This window comes from Phoca vitulina, unplaced genomic scaffold, assembly GCF_004348235.1.
Source record: "Phoca vitulina isolate PV1807 unplaced genomic scaffold, GSC_HSeal_1.0 scaffold21, whole genome shotgun sequence".
Lineage (NCBI taxonomy): Eukaryota > Metazoa > Chordata > Mammalia > Carnivora > Phocidae > Phoca > Phoca vitulina.
This window is the reverse complement of record NW_022589724.1, coordinates 13,403,182-13,424,190: the sequence shown is the minus strand read 5'-3', so window position 1 is coordinate 13,424,190 and position 21,009 is coordinate 13,403,182. Positions and strand designations below refer to the sequence as shown.

Here is a 21,009-nt window from a genome sequence, read left to right as displayed (position 1 = left end):
CCAGGCGCCCCTCTTTCTTTCTTTTTCTAAGATTATTTATTTATTTGAAAGAGAGAGAGAGCATGAGCAGGGGTGGGAGGCAGAGGAAATGGGCCAATCCCAGGACCCTGAGATCATGACCTGAGCCAAAGGCAGCTGCTTAACCGACTGAGCCATCCAGGCGCCCCCATATTTGTAATTTCTGACTTCAGGAAAGGTCCGGTCTCTTCTAAGGGCTCACCTGATTAGGTCGGGTCCACCCAGGATAATCTCCACTTTTATGAACTCAAAATCAACTGATTTGGGATCTTATCATGGGAATGATATCACAGGCTCCTGAGAGGGGATCTCATAATGGTGTAACATGGGGTGTGGGGGGGTTGGGCAGAAATAATGGGGTCCATATTAGCATTCTGCTTGTCATAATATTTACAACATACTTTGCTAGGCTCTAGAATTGATGCCACAAGACTAGGGAAAGCATTGTTGGGATAGTTTGAGAATAAATGAGAAACGTACCACTGTGCTTTGTGCAACAGCAAAAAATAATTGTTAGGAAAAAATTTCAGTAATAGGATAGGGAGACTAGGCAGAAAACTGTCTTGAAATTAGGTGGTCTAGGGAGTCTTGAGCTAAGTGAAGATGCACTGAGAATTATATTCAGACTAAAGACTGAGAGGGCAAAGGCCGCAGATGCAGCCGCTGCTGACTGAGGGACCTAGTCCTGTATTCATCTAAGTGGAAGGTGCGAAACAGGGTGTGACTCTGGAAAAAGGAACAGCATATTTAGAATAAGTTCACAAGCCTACCGCCCCATTGTAAATTCCAGCAGGGCGAACACAGGCTGTGTCTACGTGGGTCTCCACTCTTTCCCCATTATCTAGCACAGCGCAGCAACCTAGTCTGCACACAGTAAAAGCCCAACATATAATTGTTAAATGAATGGCGTCAATACACCAAAGAGCTCATTGAGAAATAATTTCTGCTCCAATTGTTTGATTATTGGGTTCCGTTTGATCTCCATTAGACGTGGGTTTTCACGGAGGAGTGATGTGTTCATGGAACCTGCCGCTTCCTTTTTTTCTCATTGTTCTTATACCGTACATGTAAAGACATATATTTGAGCGATTAGTGCTCTTTCCCTATAAAACAGTGGTGTCTGCGTGATCGGGCTTTTTCTCTTTCCTCCCTCAATCTCTATTATCCTGGCTGTCTGGAGTGCTCGCTGGGCTTCATGCTTGCGGGTTTCCCGGCAGCAGGCTGCGGTGACCAATGCGGAAAGGCAACTCCAAATTCTGCCTTCGCGTGGCCGAGCCTCTGGGCGTCGGACACCGCGAGGCATCGTGCAGCGAGGAACTGAGCACGCTTTCTGCCGGCTCGCAGCTCACCTCTCAGGACTCTCTCCACGGAGCCGCGCGGCCACCCGCCTGCGCGCCCGCGGGGAGCGCGGACCCCCGCTGTACGGCAGAGCCTCGGTCAAGATGGCCGCGCCCGGCCGCCATACCCAGGGGCGCCGCCATGGCAGCCGCCGGACTCACTGAGGCCGCGCTTCGAGCCGCCGCCATGTCGGCCTCCGCCTGCGAGCCGATCCTCACAAAGCGGGAGAGCGTGGGCCGGAGGAGGAGTGCGGGGACGGCCGAAGGGGCCGGGTGTCCAGCGGAGATGGCCGTGTCCGAGCCGGGGGGCGGCGCGGCGGTGAGCGCGATGGCGGGGCGGGGCGGCGTGGTGGTCCGAGGTGGTCTAATTGGGGCTCCGTGATTGGAGGGTGACTGTAGTCGCTGAGACGAGCGATTTGGGAATCGGAGGCGATGCTGGAGGGCCTTCTGGCGGGGGGGGGGGGGGGGTTCGGGGGGATCTGTGGGGCAGTGATGGGGGCCCTGCAGGGTGCGCGGGTGCTGCAGGTTATGGAAATCCGTGTCTGGGGAGATGTGCGGTGACAGTGAGGCGGGGAGTCTGTGGCGCTCACGCAAAAGCCAGAGTCCGGAAGGCTCTGGGGATCAGATATAGGGGCTCTGTGGTGGGGCGAAGACTGGGGAGGTGTGTGACAATTTGTGACCTATGGGAGCCAAGCGATTATAGTGCCTGTGGGAGTTACCGGATTGTCCTTGTGTGTGTGCAGACGTGCAGGGAGGTCCGATAGGGGTTTATCACAACAGTTAATGAGAAGAGGTGATGATGGTTTAGAATAGGGAAGTGCAGGGAAATGCAAAATCAGATTCAGAATACATCTGGAGATGAGCCAGTAGGACTTACTGATGAGTTGATATGAAACATGAGGGAAGAGAAGAATCAAGATTTACACCTAGACTTTTGGCTTGAGGCACTGGATAAAGGGTGCTTCCCTTTTCTGAGAAAGGGTTGTGTTGGAGACAACCAGATTTGATGGGTATAAATGGGAGCCAGAGTGGATGACGGTGGTTCTGTTTTGGCCACGTCAAGATGCCCATTACATGTCCAAGTAGAGAATGAGTAGTTGTTAAATGTGTGAATCTAAAACTTAGGAGAGGTTTGGGCTAAAGAATCCATATGTGAAAGGCTTCAGCGTACAGATGGTATTTAAAGCCGTAAGGTTGGATGAGATCACTTAGGGAGAGAAGGCAGATAGAGAAGAAAAGAGGGACCAAGGACAGAGCTCTGGGTCACTCTTACATTTAGAGGTTTGGTAGAGGACAGAAAATAAAGAGAATGAGGAGGAGTAGTCATGGAGATATGATGAAAATTGTAAATGTGGTGTCAAAGAAGCATAAAGAAGAAAGCTTTTCAAGACAATGCGACTTGTGTTGTCACAGTTGTGTCATAGGCTCTTATGAGTCCCAGACGCATGACTGCAGAGAATTTGACTTTGGCAAGATGTAGCTCAATGATTATTTTGATTGATTAGAGCTTTGTAGTGGAGTGATAAGAGTAAAATCCTGTTGGAATGAGTTGAAAGAATGGAGGTAATGAAGTAGAGACAGCAAGTATCGACCACACCAGGAGTTTTGCTGGTAAAGGGAGCAAATAAATTGACGTTGGATGGGACATGAGATTAAGAGATGGTTTTCATTAGATGAATTGATTTTAAAGCAACTTTGTATGTCAATAGGAATGATTGAGTAGAAAGGGAAAAATAGGTGGTACAAAAGAGAAAGAGGTTAATTGCAGGGGGTGAATTCCTTGAGAAGGCTGTTGAGAATGGGCTGTAGAGCATAAGTGGAGAAACTAGCCTTAGGTGAGAAAAGGAACACTTCTTCCATTTTAACAGAAAGGAGACAGATGATAGGGGTTTTGGAAACAGATTGGTGGAACTGGTGGTAACAAGGCAAGGTAGTTCTTGTCCATTTACACTTACTTTCTCTTTGAAAGTATAAGATGAATTTATCAGCTGAGAGTGGAGAAGGAGTAGATGCTGGAGATTTCCGAGAGAAAGAGGAGAATGTTTGGAATAACCATCTTGCAAAGAGGAATAGGAAACTCCCTGTATTGGATGCCCAATTGTGATATGTGTTATAAACCTAAAGTGAGTCCAGGCAACACAGTTGTTTGATTTTTCTCTCTTGGGATGTTCAGCTACAAGGTTGCAGGCAGAGGTGAAGAGGAGAGTTGGGTTTGATTAAGTTTGAGGCTTTGCTAGGTAAGTACAGTGAAGAAAAGGGGCAAGGAAGTTAAAGCTGTTTTCTGTGGAGTGCATATGGTGTTAGAACAAAGAATCTAAACAAGATAGAAGAAAAGTAAGGCCGTGTGGTGATGGAAGACTGTAGAAAAGTGATTCAGATCAATGCTTTGGGGGCTGAATGCATTTGGAGAATTATTGGCATGGAAGTGCTAGAGGAAAAAGGCTGACAGCATAGGAAACAGTGGTCGGAGGGTGGAATGTTTTAAGTAGAGAGGAATGGATGGGTGAGAAGGAGGTGGCTGAGTTTGGGTGTGAGAAAAGATTGTTGGAGTCAGGAAAGAGAAGGGCCAGGCTGTGGACTCCTCTACGTTGATGTAGCGAGAGTGCAGGAGCTGGAGTGAGGAGGAGCTTGGCGTTCAAGTTTTCAGTGAACGAGGCAGAATGACTGTGTGCAGAAGTTGACCTAAGTGGCCCCAAACAGCTATCCTTCGAAAAGCCTGCTTGCAAGGTTGACCTTTGGCTGATATCTGAGAACTTAGACTTCAGGAGGCTTCCTATCGTTTCCAGAAATGATAAAAGTGGCTCACTGTGCCTAAACTCTGTAAACAGTGTGGTTTATGCCGAGCTCCTGATTTCCTTCTGGGAACCTAGGATCTTTGTGTGTGCCGGGCAGAGGGTGCCTATGAGTGCCACCGAGTCTCTGATGCACTTCCTTGGGAAACAACGTTTCACACGTGTTCTCGCAACTTATTTCTGGAGGAATCAAGTATGCGCTGCGTAATTCCACTGGAAGAGGACTCTTGGATGCTTGTGCCTGGTTTCTGTAGACTTTACCCCATATACACCGTTTCCTTAGCTGATTTTGCTGTGTGTTCCTGAGCTGTACTAAATCATAGCTACGGGTACAACTGTATGCTGAGTCCTGTGCGTTTATCTAGTGAATCATTGAACCAGAGGGTTAATGGTTTAAAGTCTCGTGATATTCTAAACATGATAGGGATTTTGAAGGACGTATGAAAAATAGTTGAAAGTTAGCATTTACCTTCTCTTCAGGCCATGAGGTACATGAGTCTTGGTTGGGCCGAAACAAACAACCTCCTCCAGGGAGCACTGTAAGGGGCAGGATTCTCAGGAGACTGGTAGATTTCAGATAAAGGGAGCAGGTGAAGGGACTGGCCAAAGAGGTTGAAGGTGCAGTGCAGTTTGCTGGCAGTGATTAGGGTTTCTGTAAAGGCCGCTGTTGGTGGAGTTCTGTTGGTGTCAGTGATTGGGGATTGATAGGATAGGGATTTGGGGTCGTATCGGAGATAGAGATTGATGTGTTCCATGGGTATCAGTAGTGGAGGACCCCTGGGAATATGTGACTGGAGTGTCTGGGGAGCGATTGGGGAAATCTGTTGCTGTTAGTGATTGGGAAGTTTGTTGGGGTCAGTCATTTTGGAATTACATCAGTGACTGGGAGGCCAGTGGCCCTCAGTGATGGGGCTTATTAGAAATCAGTGACTGGGGGCGCCTGGGTGGCTCAGTTGGTTAAGCAGCTGCCTTTGGCTCAGGTCATGATCCCAGGGTCCTGGGATCGAGCCCCACGTCAGGCTCCCTGCTCAGTCGGGAGCCTGCTTCTCCCTCTCCCTCTGCCTGCCGCTCTGCCTACTTGTGCTTTCTCTCTCTGTCTCTCTGTCAAATAAATAAATAAAATCTTAAAAAAAAAAAAAGAAATCAGTGACTGGAGGTCCGTGAGGTTATAGATTAGTGACATATGCAGCTAATTGATTGGTGGTTTGTGGAGGTAAGGGGTCATTTTTCAATGTGAAACAATTATGTTTGAACGTGTATTCATTAGTGGCAAAATTCTCCAGTAGCTGTGTCATCCTCCTCTCACCTGCCTAATAAGAGGAGAATCTTGAACATGCTTTAATTTCTCCCGCGTCTCCCAACCTACCAGTTATATTCCTGCTTATTTTTCTTACATCATACCTCTTGATTTTAAGGATACTTTTATAACAGTTGTACATTATCAAGTGACTCAGATGTAACTAGACATCTGACTGATTTTATTATTCATAGCTCTTTCTTGTATATTACATCTTTCCCAATCTTGAAATCTTTATTCTGATGCAGTTTCCTTCTTTTAAAAATCACTTCTTTTCTTCTTCTCCTCCTCTTTCCCTGTCCCTTTCCTTCTCTTTATTTCTAAAGCACATAGGTGATATACTTTCTGCATCCTTACATGCCTAAAATATATTATTTTTGCTTCTAAACATGAATGATCTTTTGACTGGTTATAAAAATCAAGGGTCTCAATTCTTCTACCTCAGAACTCTATTCCATCGTCTTTTGTTATAGAAGAAAAGATAGACTAATTCTGTTTGCTTTTGGTAATTTTCTTTCTCTCTGATTTTTTTATCCTCTTGAATAAACAAATTTGCAAATGGGACTGTCATTTTGGGCTGTTACAACAAAGTACCATTGGCTGGGTAGCTTAAAAACAACAGAAATTTATTTCTGACAGTTCTGGAGGCTAGAAGTCCCAAGATCAGGGTGCCAACATGGTTGGGATCTGGCGAGACCTTCTGCCAGGTTGCAGACTCTTGTTTGTATCCTCACTTGGCAGAGAGAGCAGAGAGGAAGCAAGCTGTCTTACGACTCTTATAAGGGCATTAATCCCATTCATGGAGACTCCACCTGCATGCACTCATCCAATTCTAATTACTTCCCACAGGCCCTCTCTCCTAATGCTGTCACATTGGAGGGTAGGGTTTCAACATATGAATTTTGGGGATACACAGACATTCAATCCATAACAGGGACATTTCTTTTTTTTTTTTTTTTTAAGATTTTATTTATTTATTTGACAGAGAGAGACAACAGGGAGAGAGGGAACACAAGCAGGAGGAGTGGGAGAGGGAGAAGCAGGCTTCCCACGGAGCAGGGAGCCCAATGCGAGGCTCAATCCCAGGACCCTGGGATCATGACCTGAGCCGAAGGCAGATGCTTAACAACTGAGGCACCCAGGCGCCCCTCAGGGACATTTCTTAATATGATTTTTGTCTCTCAAAAAAATGCAGACTTGGGTAAAGAATTAGTATCCTATATAACATCACGATCAACATTGAATGGTTGAGGTGAGAGCAAATCTTTATTATCTTGTCCAAATCACCCAATAATATGGATGACATTAGACTGAATAGGAATATTGCTATTACAGGGATCGGTAACATTCAAAGATGTGACTATGGCCTTTACCCAGAAGGAATGGGAGCAGCTAGATCCTGCTCAGAGGAACCTGTATAAGGATGTGATGCTGGAGAACTACAGCAACCTTGCCTCAATGGGTAAGGACAGTTCTTTCATAATTCAAAATGTGTCCACTGTAATACCTTCTCTCTGAAGTTCTTGATAAGTTTGGCCTTGGCTATTATGAATCAAAGAGTTTTAATCCCTTTGGGTATGAGGCAGGATACTTGTGCCCCTGTCTCCAAAATGGAAGGTCTGCTTAGACGGGGTACATGGGCAGCCACATTGTGAAATTTCAGAAGCCATATATTCTTTCTTTCCTCCCTCCCTCCCTCCCTCCCTTCCTTCCTTCTTTCCTTCCTCCCTCCTCCCTCCCTCTCTTCTTGTCTTTTCTTTCTTTCTTTTCTTTCCTTCCTTCCTCTCTCTCTTTCTCTCTTTCTCCTTAGAAGCCATATATTCTTTATCCTCTCAAGGCTCTGAAGTCCAAATATTAGGGCTTGATTTCTGGGATGTTTGTTTTCCTAACATTCAACTTCTGCCATTTCTCATGAGCAGGGTATCAAGCTCCCAAACCAGACATGATCTCCAAGTTGGAAAAAGGAGAAGAGCCATGGTTGGGGAAGGGCAAAAGACCCAGACAAGGTGGTCCCAGTGAAATAGCAAGACCCAAGCAAATAGGAACCAATGGAAGTAAGTTTCTAATTTTTTGGTGGTAACTTGGAAGTGTTCAATGAATAATTTATTTTTTAAATCTTCTTCAAGATCCTAGACCCTTTTTTCTTAACCAGGAGTAGCAGTTGAAAAATATCAGAATTTCTTGGGGAGGAGGAATTCAAACTACAAAGATTCTCTAACCTTAGAGATCCTAATCTCTCTTCTGTCTGTGAACCTCTTCATGTGTGAGGTTCTCATATGAGAGTCATTATAGTTGTAAGCCAGTGTTACTCATGGGAGTTTGCTTATACCACTTGTATCAGTTAGCTTAGGCTAAGTTCTGCTCTATTAAGGAATGACCCCTAAACCTTAGTGGCTTCCAACAAGAAAGATTTGTTTCTTGCTCATGCTATGGCCCTATTCCACATTATCCTTTGGACCTATACTGAAAGACCAGTCCCTATTTGGCAAATTCTGGTCTCATGGCAGAAGGAAAGAAGAATGAGTAGAACCACTGATGAGTCTTAACACCACTGATGACTCTTAACATCACTGATACCTCCTTCTTCTCACATTTCATTGGTTAATTGGTTAGAGCAGATCACCTGGCTACTCCTAAGTTCAACAGGTAGGAATGTATAATCCTTCCACAGGGAGGATTCAAGGGACCATGCAATGGGTCTGGGAGGTACAATCTTTCCACAAGGAACAGTAATACAGTCTGCCACACCATGAGTATTGTGGTAGGAAAAAAGGTGAAAACCAGAGCTCTGAATCTCTGGTACCAGCCCCTCAAATGCCTAGCTGACCCTTCCTTATTGTCTTTCCTCATCCATGCTCTCCATCGCTCAGCTTCCAGAAGGAGCAGTAACCCCTCTCAGCTATTTTCAGAATCCCATTACAGCTTACCTTATTATTTTATTTTTTTTAATTTTATTTTATTTGAGAGAGGGAGAGAGAGTGAAAGAGAGAGCACAAGAGGGGGTAGGGTCAGAGGGAGAAGCAGACTCCCCACCGAGCAGGGAGCCTGATGCGGGACTCGATCCCGGGAGTCCAGGATCATGACCCGAGCCGAAGGCAGCCGCCTAACAAACTGAGCCACCCAGGCGCCCCCTACAGCTTACCTTATTTGAAGCAGTGCTGTTTTTTATTATCTTCTTTTTTCCTAATATCCTCAGTTTTTTCCCTTCATCCGCTCAAACTCTGGGACTCCGTGGTATCATATTTCTCTCCTTGTATGTTCAAACCTTCTTAGATCCATCCTCTTTCCAAATCTCTTGGCATGATGTTCCCCTGCCTTTAATTATTTTCCATTTCCCTCCTTTTCACTGTGAAATGCTCTAAACTTGTGGTCTATAGTGCATCATTATTTCCATTTACTTGTTAACCTATGCAGTGAGATCCCACAGAATTCATGCCTGTATGTAAATTTCTGGCTTCCCTTCCAGTTCATATTTTAATAGTTTTGGTCAACATGAAATTCTTGCCCCTGGCTTGAATTACACCACTTGAATCTGTTCTTCTCTTCTAAGTGTTTCTTTACATTTATTTCACCAGATTCTCTTCCTTCTCACTTTGCTGAAGTGTCCCTAAGGTTTTGTCTTCTACTATCTGTTCTTTTTTTTTTTTTTCTCTATCGTATTTCCCTCGAAAACTCTTTGGATTTCAATTCTAAACTCCTAGGAGCGAGGATATTATTGGTCTAGGTAGGGTCCTCGAAAGAATCAAGCTATTTATTCTATACTGGTGACTTTTAAGGTAAATTTATCTTGTCCAGATAAATCTCCAGTTTCTTCATGTTGCACTCATATTTTACCTGCTTCCAGGAAAGTTCAATCTCACAGTGTCAGAAATGGAAAGCTGTGTCTTTTTGCCTTTCTTTCTAAATTAGAGCTTTCTTTCACCTTCCCTCTTTTTATCAGGGTCTGCTTTGATTTTAGGCCTGTGTACCATGGAGTTCCTGTGAATCTCTGCTCTCTGCCTTCTCTTTTACTGTCCTTGCCTCAGTTCCTGGTTTGTTTGTTTGTTTTCTTCAGTTCTCACAGACATCACCCAAATCAGGTGTATATTATCTCATACCTAAATTGCTCCAATTCTTAGGCTGATTTGTTGGCTCCATTTTTTGTTTCTTAGATTCCTCTTATATGTTGCCACCAGACATTAAAATATTCAGTTATTATTTATATCACTATAGTCCCCCAAATAGCAGAATGTTTACAATGTATTTTTAAGTGTCCTCTGAATTTTCCAAGACTCCATGAATTTCCTGAAACCAGAGGGACTAGTCTTTCAAATGACAGATGAAGAGACCTCCTGGAGTTTTGATTCATCCACTAGTGGCTCCAATTTTGGCTATGTTTACTTCTCTCTCTCTGATACTTGGTGTTACAACTAAAAAATAGTCCCGAGTCATCTAATACATCTTTGTCATTGCTGCAGTGACTTTCTTCTTGGTTCAGGTTCTTATATAGTACTTGGAGTTTCTTCAAGGAAAGACTATTCTATTCCCTCCAATGATTTGCTGCGTATAGTGAGCTATATACTTCAGTTCCTGAAGTTACAGTCATTTTAGCTTAAAATTCATGTTTTAGTTACTGTCTCAGATTCAGGACAAGCTTACAGCCTTAATCACATGCTCTGTCACACCCAACTCTCTCCTAGTATTACCTTATTATTATACCATTTCACTAGTTCAGGTTCTTTTCTTTTTCCCCCTCATGGTAAATTTCTCTCATAGTGCTTTATATCTTTTCCTGTTGGCCAATTTCCATCATCATAAGGGGTTCCTATAATGTTACACCTCAAGGGGTGTAGTTTTGAGTTTTGATCCCTTTCTTCCCAGAAAGAGATTTGCCTCCATCCTCTCCAGCATCCTTGGGCATTGGGAGATGCTGCCTTTGTCATGCTCTTGTTATATTCTTTCCCCCAAAATGCTTGTATCACTTAAAATTTCCTAAATGAAAAAGCAGCTGGAAACTCTACTTCTCCCTACTATATCTGTACTACTATATCTATACTTACAAAAATTGATCTTTTACTCCATGGGAACTAATCTCTTAAGAATCCTTGATGAAAGGAATAGTATTTCCTGGCTTATATTCAAATACCATGACTCTTTTCTGTTTGATCCCAGGTTTCACTTTATCCATGTAATGTTCCTTTACAACCAAGGCAGCTGTTCAATTTCTATTTCTTTCTTTCTTGGAGACTCATATCTGCTTTTCTCTTTGAGTCTGTTTAATTCCCAACCCTAAAGATCTTTCTGCTTTTTCATGCACATAACTGAAAAAAGTCACCTTAAAATGGTAGTCTCAACTCTTAAGTTTTCGGATTTTTAAACATATAGTATCCATACCTAGCTAAAAGAACTCTCTGGATTTCAATTCTAAAGTCTTAGGAGCGAGAATATTATTGGCCTAGGTAGGGCCCTCTGTTTACCACTGTCCAGTCAATTGTTTTCACCCAAGGGTTGGATCATATGGTTCAAACATGGTTGCCTCCATTTGTCAGTGTGGGTGGTGGTTTCAGAGAAGCAACACACACTGGGAAGATAGCTTAAAATATGTCATTGTATAATGTGTGGAGGAGAGGATGTGAGCAATCACTTAAAGCTGGGAATAAGCTTAAAATTTATAACTGGTAATTAGTAGAGTGACCTGGCAGAAGCAAAGGCATGCTCCATAGCAAACTGTTGGAAAACAAGCACACGTGTACACGGTAAATCCAAATGCTATAAAGTTTGTTTGCTAATCTCACTACTATCATGGCACTACTTTTATCATGGTAAAAGCAACAGGGAATGCAGAAAAACTGCAGGGTTGTTACTTTGGTTTTGAGGGTTTGTGTTTAGTACAAGCATGTCATTATTGATCATTGGTGGTGGTGGTGTAACATGCTCTCCCGCTTATTCCCTTAGTCGCCTATAAGCTGTTCAGTATTTCTTGATGGACTTATCTTATTTTCTCTCTTTTGGCTCTTTGGAGTGCAATAACAAATGACAAATAACAATAACTTGAGCTAGCCTAAGTAAATAGAGGAATTTATTACAAGGACATATGGTTATCTCTTGTAACCTAAAGGCTGATACTTCAGCCAGACCCTACCAGGGACTAGAACTAGAATTGGGAAGCCATCAGCAATTGGGGTTATGTAAATGGTCTCTTTGAGGACATGTGATCTTACATCTCTTTCCCTGTGGATATATGCTTCGTTCTTTGTACTGATGAACCTTCTGCCTACACAGGGAAGATATGACTTTACTATTTCTTGTCTTATATCCTTGTAAAACCCAGGGGAGACTAACTAGAGTCGACATTTTTAGGAGGAAGACTCTTATTGGACACCGTGGCTTGGCCCGGGTCTGTCTCCAACTATGACCATGGAGAGTTGACTCAATATAGTACAGGCCGTGGGAGCCAAATACTGTGGATGGATTGGCTGTTATCAAAGCTGGGAAGCTTGGGCTGAGGAGAAATCTCAAAAAATATCAACTACAATCACAAGCTCCTCTCACTTCATCTGTTACCTAGTCACTTCTCCTTGTGTTTATTTCATCTTCCATCCCAGGTTGCAAGGTCATATTTATAAACAGGCAAAGTTTTGTCTAATTTCTATTGTCAATGAACTTTTCTTGTTTTTCCTACAGCACTTTCCCCTCAAGCCCAAGAGCTTAGGGACATTTGCACTTGATATTTCACTCACTTTGGGATACTAAGCTTGAGTAAAGATTCAGCCCCCACAATAGTACATTTCTTTTATAAGTTGTGTTCCAAAATATGAGAGGGCAGAGATTCACAATTGAATTCTTATTGAATTCCATTTTAGACGAGGTCCAGCAAGGTAATGACCAGCTAGCGAACCACCAGGAATCTCAAAACAAACTCCTTAAGGAAGTTGCATTCAAGAAAAGAAGTCTGACTAAGAAGAAAAGCCATGAATGTAGTTCACTGGGGGAAAAAAGTGTGAGTACAAAACATGTTCCTTCAAAAAAAAAGCTTAAATTCGATTCACATGGAAAGAGTTTGAAACAGAATTCAGACTTACCTGGTCGTATAAGAAACTATGCAAAAAAGAAACCTAGCGTAGCTAAAGAGCACAAGAAATCATTAAGCCATAGCTTACCTGATACAAAGAAAGACAAAAATCAAACTGGAAAGAAACAAAAATTATCCAACCATAGCTTATCTAATAAGCATGACAAAACTCAAACTGGCAAGAAACATGAGAAATTAGCTCATCATAGCTCATCCGATACTAAATGGGACAAAATTCAAACTGGAGAGAAACATGAGAAATCATCCAGCCATAGCCCATCTCCTACTAAGTATGACAAAACTCAAACTAAAGCAAAACCCTATGAATGTAATCAATGTGGGAAGGTTCTCAGCCATAAACAAGGACTCATTGACCATCAGAGAGTTCATACTGGAGAGAAACCATATGAATGTAATGAATGTGGGATAGCCTTTAGCCAAAAGTCACACCTCGTTGTACATCAAAGAACTCACACTGGTGAAAAACCATATGAATGTATTCAGTGTGGCAAAGCCCACAGTCATAAACATGCCCTTACCGACCATCTGAGAGTTCATACTGGGGAAAAGCCCTATAAATGTACTGAATGTGGGAAAACCTTTAGACACAGCTCAAATCTTGTTCAACATGTGAGATCTCATACAGGTGAGAAGCCCTATGAATGTAAGGAATGTGGAAAATCCTTTAGGTATAACTCATCTCTTACTGAACATGTGAGAACTCATACAGGTGAAATACCATATGAATGTAATGAATGTGGAAAGGCCTTTAAATATAGCTCATCCCTTACTAAACACATGAGAATTCATACAGGTGAGAAACCCTTTGAATGTAATGAATGTGGGAAAGCTTTCAGCAAGAAGTCACACCTCCTTATACATCAAAGAACTCATACTAAGGAGAAGCCCTATAAATGTAATGAATGTGGAAAAGCATTTGGACATAGCTCTTCTCTTACTTACCACATGAGAACTCATACAGGTGAAAGTCCTTTTGAATGTAATCAGTGTGGGAAGGCCTTCAAACAAATTGAGGGCCTTACTCAACATCAGAGAGTTCATACTGGGGAGAAACCCTATGAATGTAATGAATGTGGGAAAGCTTTTAGCCAAAAGTCACACCTCATTGTACATCAGAGAACTCATACTGGGGAGAAACCTTTTGAATGTAATGAATGTGGAAAGGCTTTCAATGTGAAGTCACAACTTGTTATACATCAGAGATCCCACACTGGAGAGAAACCCTATGAATGTAATGAATGTGGGAAAGCTTTCAAACAAAATGCATCTCTTACCAAACATGTGAAAACTCATTCAGAAGAAAAATCTCATGAGTGAAATTAACGTGGGAAACCTTTTAATTCAACTAAGGTTTTGTTTAACCTTAGTAGGACTCTGAATTTTAAGGATGTTAGAAAGCTTTTAATAAGAAGTCATACCTAATTACACATGAGAGAGTTTGAAAGTGAATCTTACATAGAAGCAATGGATGATACCAACCTTTTATAGAAAATATTGTTTTAAAAGTAATTATTAATTATTTATATATTCAGACCAAAATATAAAGCTTTAAAAATCGTTAATGAGCTGAATAATCAGAGCAAAAGAGAAACAAATTACATATGCTGACAATTCCTGAGTTGCTTGAGTATGTCCCCTTAAGCTCCACATCTGAGAATTGAATTTGCACATCTGTTAATTTCCATGTATAAGTGTGTCTGGCCACTGGTATGAGCTTCATCTTTGATGTTATCACCGAGCTCTTTCTTAATGTCTTTGTTAGCTTCTACATCAGCTGCATACTTTCTAAAAGTTATTTATGTAAAAAATATTAACACAAAATTAAGAAAAAAATAAAAGAAAGCAGCCAAGGATAGGGACATCATTCCCTACCAGCACCTGTGTATTGTTAAGTGATTAAAATTGTTAAGTGAAAAAAGCAGGTTGCTGAACTGTGTGTATAGTATGTTCCCACTTAATGTACAAAAGGATGTGTTTGCCTGTCTGTGTGTGTGTGTGTGTGTGTATGTAAGTATATATACATATATTTGTATGTGAATAGACTTGGTTTGAAAAAATACAGAAGAAACTTTATGGTGGTTGTCATGAGCAGAGGAGTACAGGAATGGGGGCTAGGATGGGAAGGAGACCTTCTTTTTATTATATACTGTTTGAAATTTTAAATAATGTACATGTGTTATTTTCACAATTAAAATCTTTTTAATATGCATACATCAACACTGATTAAAATTTTCACTGAGCTCACTCCATGGTGTTGTTTGATGAAGTGAAAGTATCTATGCCTATTATGAATTCAGGGTGATGAATCTGAGGATATGGTATTAAACTTAATATTGAATTCACAAAGACTTGTCCTATCAAACACACATCTTTTTATTAAAATAATGAATTACAACTATAATTTAGCACCGTGTTTCTTCTATATGCCATATTTTTAAAAGACTGAAGATAAATTGTGATTGCAGGTGAATGAAAGTGATTTTCCGAACAGTCACTCCATTTTATCACATATTCAGAGCACTTATATACAAACACCTGAATCTGGGATTTCAAATGTATTGCAACAAATACCACTACTTCCTGTTCTTGCTCAATAGCAGACATTGTTAATGGATCACCGCACTTTTTCTGAGTGAACCTAGACTGGGCCTCAGAGTCATTCTTAAGCATGCATTCCAGAAGGTACTGTGAATCAATCTGGGTTTCCACATGAGACCTATTTTCTACTGCATACCTATTTACTATTATTATTTTTTATTCATAAGTCATAGATAAAAAAATACAACTGAATTATTTTTAAATTGTTACACCAAAAACAGTGACATAAGGACAAAAATGGTTTTGTTATATAAGGTAATAATATAGGGCATGCATGTCACCTTTTACATTTTCACAGCACATTCACTACATTACCTCATTTGTTCTTCAGAATAAACATATGGGTCAATAAGCAAGACTTTTCTAGTGGTCAGTTCTGCTCAACAAATATTTCACCTGGATACTAGTCTAGCATAATGATGGACCCTCAACAAACAAGTGATTAAGTGCCATCTTTGCAAATACTTCGCATTCAAGTTCCTGCCTTCCTGATTTCCTCATTTCAGAGAATTAACAGATGTAAGTATTGAGAATGAAATTATGTATGTGTGCATTCATGTGTGCACACATGCATTGAAAAATCAACTCATGGATGTTAGAACCTCGTTTCCAAGTAACTTATTTACTCTTAGAGAAGGAAAGAGCAATGTGAAAGCCATTTTCCATCAGTAACTTATAACTACGTGGAAGTTTGGTACTATGCACTAAATGAATCCTCACTGTCCAGAGTTGTGGAAAATCTGCACTTTTTAGAAGGATAAAACAGTTGCATGTTATGGCTATGTTAAATTCCCCACATCTCTTGGAGAACCCATAATAGTACCATACTTGGGACAGTATGCCTGAGTAGTAGAAATGAACGCTGAAAGTCATCCTGTAGAGTAAGAAAGGAATTAAAAGTTAGCATCAATAAATGAGGAAGTGATGTCTAAAAGATTGGAGGCAAAGGATGAAAGAAAATAGACATACAGAAGTGAGTCTAAATCAATGATAAAATGTATCAAAATTTCTTGGAGGGGTTGTTAAAACACAGACTTTAGAAATGGGCCCCACCCACAGAGTTTCTGATTCAGTAGGTTGGGGGGAGGCGGGTGGCTGAGATTTTGCATTTTTAATAACTCGCCAGGAAACGCTGGTGCTGCTGGTCTGGGGACCACACTTTGAGAAACTGATTTAAATCATTGTTGAAGTGAATTTAAAAAGTATTTTAAAATGTTTCTGAGATACTTCTTTAATATGAAGATAATGTCTCTATACACAAATACACATGTTAGAAAATGCATAATATCACCATCATTATGTGGACAGTGATTTTTTCAGGATTGTCAGTTTAAGAGTAAGTTTTATGTTTTTCTAAATAATTTTTCTATTTTCCTGAATTTATTTTGTTGTAATCAATTTTCATTACTGGGGTATGGCCAAGTAGGGTCCTACTAATCCTGACCCTCCCACAGAAAACAGTTATAAACTCTGGACAAAACCACATACACACACACACACACAACCAATGACCTGAAGGTACTGGAGAGTGAACAAAAGCAGATTATGCGAAAGAGTTGAAACTTGGAAGAAGGGAATGTAGGAGGTTAGATCACAGCTTTTAGCCTGAGGACACACTGAAGTTGGTGTGGCGGGGGCAGGGGGTGTAATTTGATAGAAAACATGCAGTCTTTTTAAGATGAAAAACCATAGGACTGAGTTCAGGGCAACCACAGCCACTTGGAAAGTGAGAGGAGAATCCCAGAAAAGAGAGACTCAAAGAGGGGGTAACCCAAATTCTGTGAATAAATTCTGCCCAAATATCTGACTGACCCCTGAACCATGCATATTTGGCACAGACTCCTAACGCTTCAACTAAAGACGAGAACTGAGCTTTGATTTGTGCTACTGCCCCACAGACTTAGTTTGAAGTTTGAGCTCAACCATGCTAATTACTTGATAAAACAACAATATTAATACTCTTCAGAGAAATAGAATCCAAACTCTCCACAACTTATCATTCATGATATATAGGATATAAGAAAAACTTACTTGACAGTCAAAGAATTAAGAAATTGCAACCCCATTTCAAGAAAAGAGACAACCAACCCAGAAGTTGGAATGAACATATGAGGATATTAATATAATTATTATAATGGTGCTTAATGAAATAAAGATATATATGCTCACAGTGGATAAAGATTTTTTTTAAAACTAAGCAAAGAAATAGAAACTATGAAGAAAAACAAAAAGAAAATTCTAGAACTTAAAAATACAATGTCTTTAAATTTCACTGGGTAAGTTTACCAGCAGAATGAAAATGACAGGGGAAGGGGTGATTGAACTTGAAATAGCTCAGTAGAAATGATTCAAAGTGAGGGGGAAATGATTGAAAAGATAGGAAGAGAACCTCAGTGACTTGTGGGACAGTAACAAAATGTCTTGAATATGTGTAGCTGAAGTCCCAAAAGGAGAGCAAGGAAAGAGTGGGATACACAAAATATTTGAAGATATAATGGTTGAAATTTCCCCAAATTTGGTAAGTGATATAAATGTACTGATTGAGAATCTCAGTGAACTCTAAGCAGGTTAAGTGTGAGGAAAACACATCCTAGACAAGCTGCCAGAACCTAAAGATAAAAATAAAATCTGGAAAGCCAGGGGAAAAGCAATCCATATGTGATAGAAAACAATTCTAATGATTGGTGACTTACTATCAGAAACTGTGGAGGCCAGAAAACCATAGATCAGTAGATCCTTCAAGTGGTATGGAAAAACAAAACAAAACCCTCCGACCTTGAATTCTGTATCCAACAAAAGTATCCTTCAAAAATGAAGGTGAAGGGACGCCTGAGTGGCTTGGTTGTTAAGCGTCTGCCTTCGGCTCAGGTCATGATCCCAGGGTCCTGGGATCGAGCCCCGCATCGGGCTCCCTGCTCGGCGGGAAGCCTGCTTCTCCCTCTCCCACTCCCCCTGCTTGTGTTCCCTCTCTCGCTGTCTCTCTCTCTCTCTGTCAAATAAATAAATATATAAATAAATAAATAAATCTTAAAAAAAAAATGAAGGTGAAGTAATGACATCTTAGATAAAAAAATTAAGAGAATTTATCCCCAGAAGACCATAATGTTTTTCAGGTTGAAAAAAATGATACCAAATGGAAACTCAGTTCTTCAGGAAGCACTGAAGAGCATGAGAAATGGTAAATATGTAAGTAAATATAAGACTATTTTAACCTCTTCATTTCTTTAAAATATTTAGGATTTTTAATTTTTTTAAAAAAGATTTTATTTATCTGACAGAGGAACAAGCTGGGAGAGCAGCAGAGGGAGAGGCTCTCCACTGAGCAAGGCTTGATCCCAGAACCCTGGGATCATGACCTGAGCCAAAGGCAGACATTTAACTGACTGAGTTACCCAGGCACCCGCTTAGGGTTGTTTGAAACAAAACTTACAACATTGTCTTATGTGGATTGTAAGGCATTTAGATGCAATACATGTAACAATGCTAGCATGAAGAATGGGGGCAGGCTTATAATGTAGGAAAGTGTCTAAATTTTATGTGATTTGGTACAATATCAACTTCAAGTAGACTATGAATGTCAAAGATGATAGAGCAATCCCTGGAGAAACCGCTGAAGAGTAAAGCAAAGGGGTATAGCCAGAAACATAACAGATAAATTTATGAACCTCTAAAAGGTATTTTAAAATTCATAATGGAAATAGGAAGGGAAATACAGAAGAAGAAAATCAAAGGAGACAAACATACAAATAATAAGATGGTGGACCTAAATCCAATCTCAGCAATAATTACTTTAAAAGTTAGTGAACTAAACTCTCCAATGAAAAGGCAGAGATTTTCATAATGGGATAAAAAAGCAAGACCCAGTTTTATGCTCTGTACAAAGTCTAGACTTTAAAAAGACACAAAGAAGTTAAAATTAAATGGATTGAAATGATATATCATACAAATACATACAAAGGCATGAATGGCTATATTAATAGCAGACAAAACAGACTTCTCAATAAAAGTATTAACAGAGATAAAGAGGGCCAATTTAAAAAGATTAAAGGATTAATTCCTCAGGAAGACCTAAGGTTCATGAACATTTATGCACCTAAAACAGGGCTCCAAAATACAAGAAGCAGAAATTGAAAAAACTGAAGAGAGATATAAAAAATTCGACAATCATAATTGGAGATTTTCACATCCTGCTCTAGGCAGCTCATAGAACAGCTAGACAGAAAAATTAGTTAAGATAGGGGCTCCTGGATAGCTCAGTTGAGTGTCTGACTCTTGATTTCAGCTCAGGTTATGGTCTCTCAGAAGAGATTAGTGGGATAAACTATAGCTCAAGGTGCTATAGTGGTCCCAAGGTTATAACAGATAATTCATCATCTCACTTCCCCACTTTCCATTCTCAGCTGCCTCTGCTGACATAAGACACTGGCCATTATGCCCTTCTCAGACCTGAACCTGTACATTTACGGCACAATTGGGCAAGGGGTACCAAGTGGATCAATGGGTTCTATGTTTTCTTCCCTGCCCACATTGTGTGATAGCACCTCACTTTCTACTGACGTCAGGGTTATTCACCTCTTCTAAGGTAGTGATAACCTCCCTCCTCTTGCCTGCTGGTTCCTGAACACAAAGAGCTCATACTTAGGCGTCAACCTGAAGTTCCTGTAGGGGGTGCTGATGTAACAGTGGTGGATGCCATGTGCTTGCTTATTCCTGCTGTTCCTGAATGTTCCACTTGTATCTTAAAATGGATATTTTCTAAACCGTCACTTAATTAATGACTTGATGGTTTTAACAGGTTCTACTTCATACTGGGTAGTTCTGGTGGAGTAGTCATTTAGTGTCCCATGGTCATGCATTCTGTTTTTACCTGGGTGCGATAGCCTGCCAGCAGATGTTTTACAAAAACATCTAATCCTCCACCGCAGATGGCCTGGCCTTGCTCCAAAATTTGAGGAGCCTATGTTGTTCTGCTACTGCGGCTTGCCACGAACTCCACATGGCGTCCATTCCCCACCACTGATAACACCAATACCAAGGGTTAAATAAACATCAGCTGAATATGTATGTGAGAGTCTATTTCTGGACTCTCTGTTCCATTTATCTATTTATCTATTACATTAAACTGATGCCAATATTACATTAAATTGATTCTTGTAACTTTATACTAAGTTTTGAAGTCAGGTAAAGAGAGTAATCCCTCCCGCTTCGTTTTTCTTTTTTAAAGTTGTTTTGGCACATCTTATATTTTGAGAGTATTGCCAAATGTCTGCCACCCATCTACATGTATGTGCGAACAATTCCATACTTGATTTCTTCATACTGGATAACATCAATTTAAAAATTTTTATCAATATGGAAAAGTTCATTGTTTAATTTACATGTCTTTAATTATTATTGAGGTACCTGTCCTTTTTTCCATTGGATTTTTGATCTGTGTCTTTTTAATTGTCTGAAGACATGTGTTTCATCGGAAATCAGTCTTTGACCTGCTTAAATTCTCTTGTGTGTTAAAAACAGCTTGTAACCTGAATTCTCATCTTTCTCTCCCTTAATATACAAGCTTCTTGGTGTTTCTACTTCCTCAGTTCACATTTATACTTCAGTGCAATTCGGTAGGGCTCTGTCTTCATCATTACTGTGACACAATTTCTAAAAAAACCACCTTGCTAATTATTAAATCCAAGGGACATTTTTGTCCTTATCTTAGTGGATTTTTGTTGCGTCTGATATTTGATGCTTCCCTCTTCCTTGAAATAGTTCACCATTAGTTCCTCTGACACCATTCTTCTTGATCTTCTGCTCCCTCCCTCTCTCCTCCTTTCCCATCGGCAGTTCCTCTTTCTTTTATCCCTCACCAGTTGAAATTTTCCAGGGCTCCGCCCTAGGTGTCTTGTT

At 40.6% G+C, this 21,009-nt stretch overlaps 1 protein-coding gene across 1 annotated transcript; it reads left to right on the top strand.

Moving 5' to 3' along the window:
• The first annotated feature begins 1,528 nt into the window (after positions 1 to 1,528).
• On the top strand, positions 1,529 to 15,130 carry ZFP37 (ZFP37 zinc finger protein). Its single transcript, XM_032418843.1, has 4 exons — positions 1,529 to 1,674; positions 6,780 to 6,906; positions 7,364 to 7,498; positions 12,287 to 15,130. The coding sequence occupies exons 1-4, from the start codon at positions 1,543 to 1,545 to the stop codon at positions 13,831 to 13,833; spliced, it is 1,941 nt and encodes a 646-aa protein (XP_032274734.1). The 5' UTR covers positions 1,529 to 1,542; the 3' UTR covers positions 13,834 to 15,130.
• The last annotated feature ends 5,879 nt before the right edge of the window (positions 15,131 to 21,009 follow it).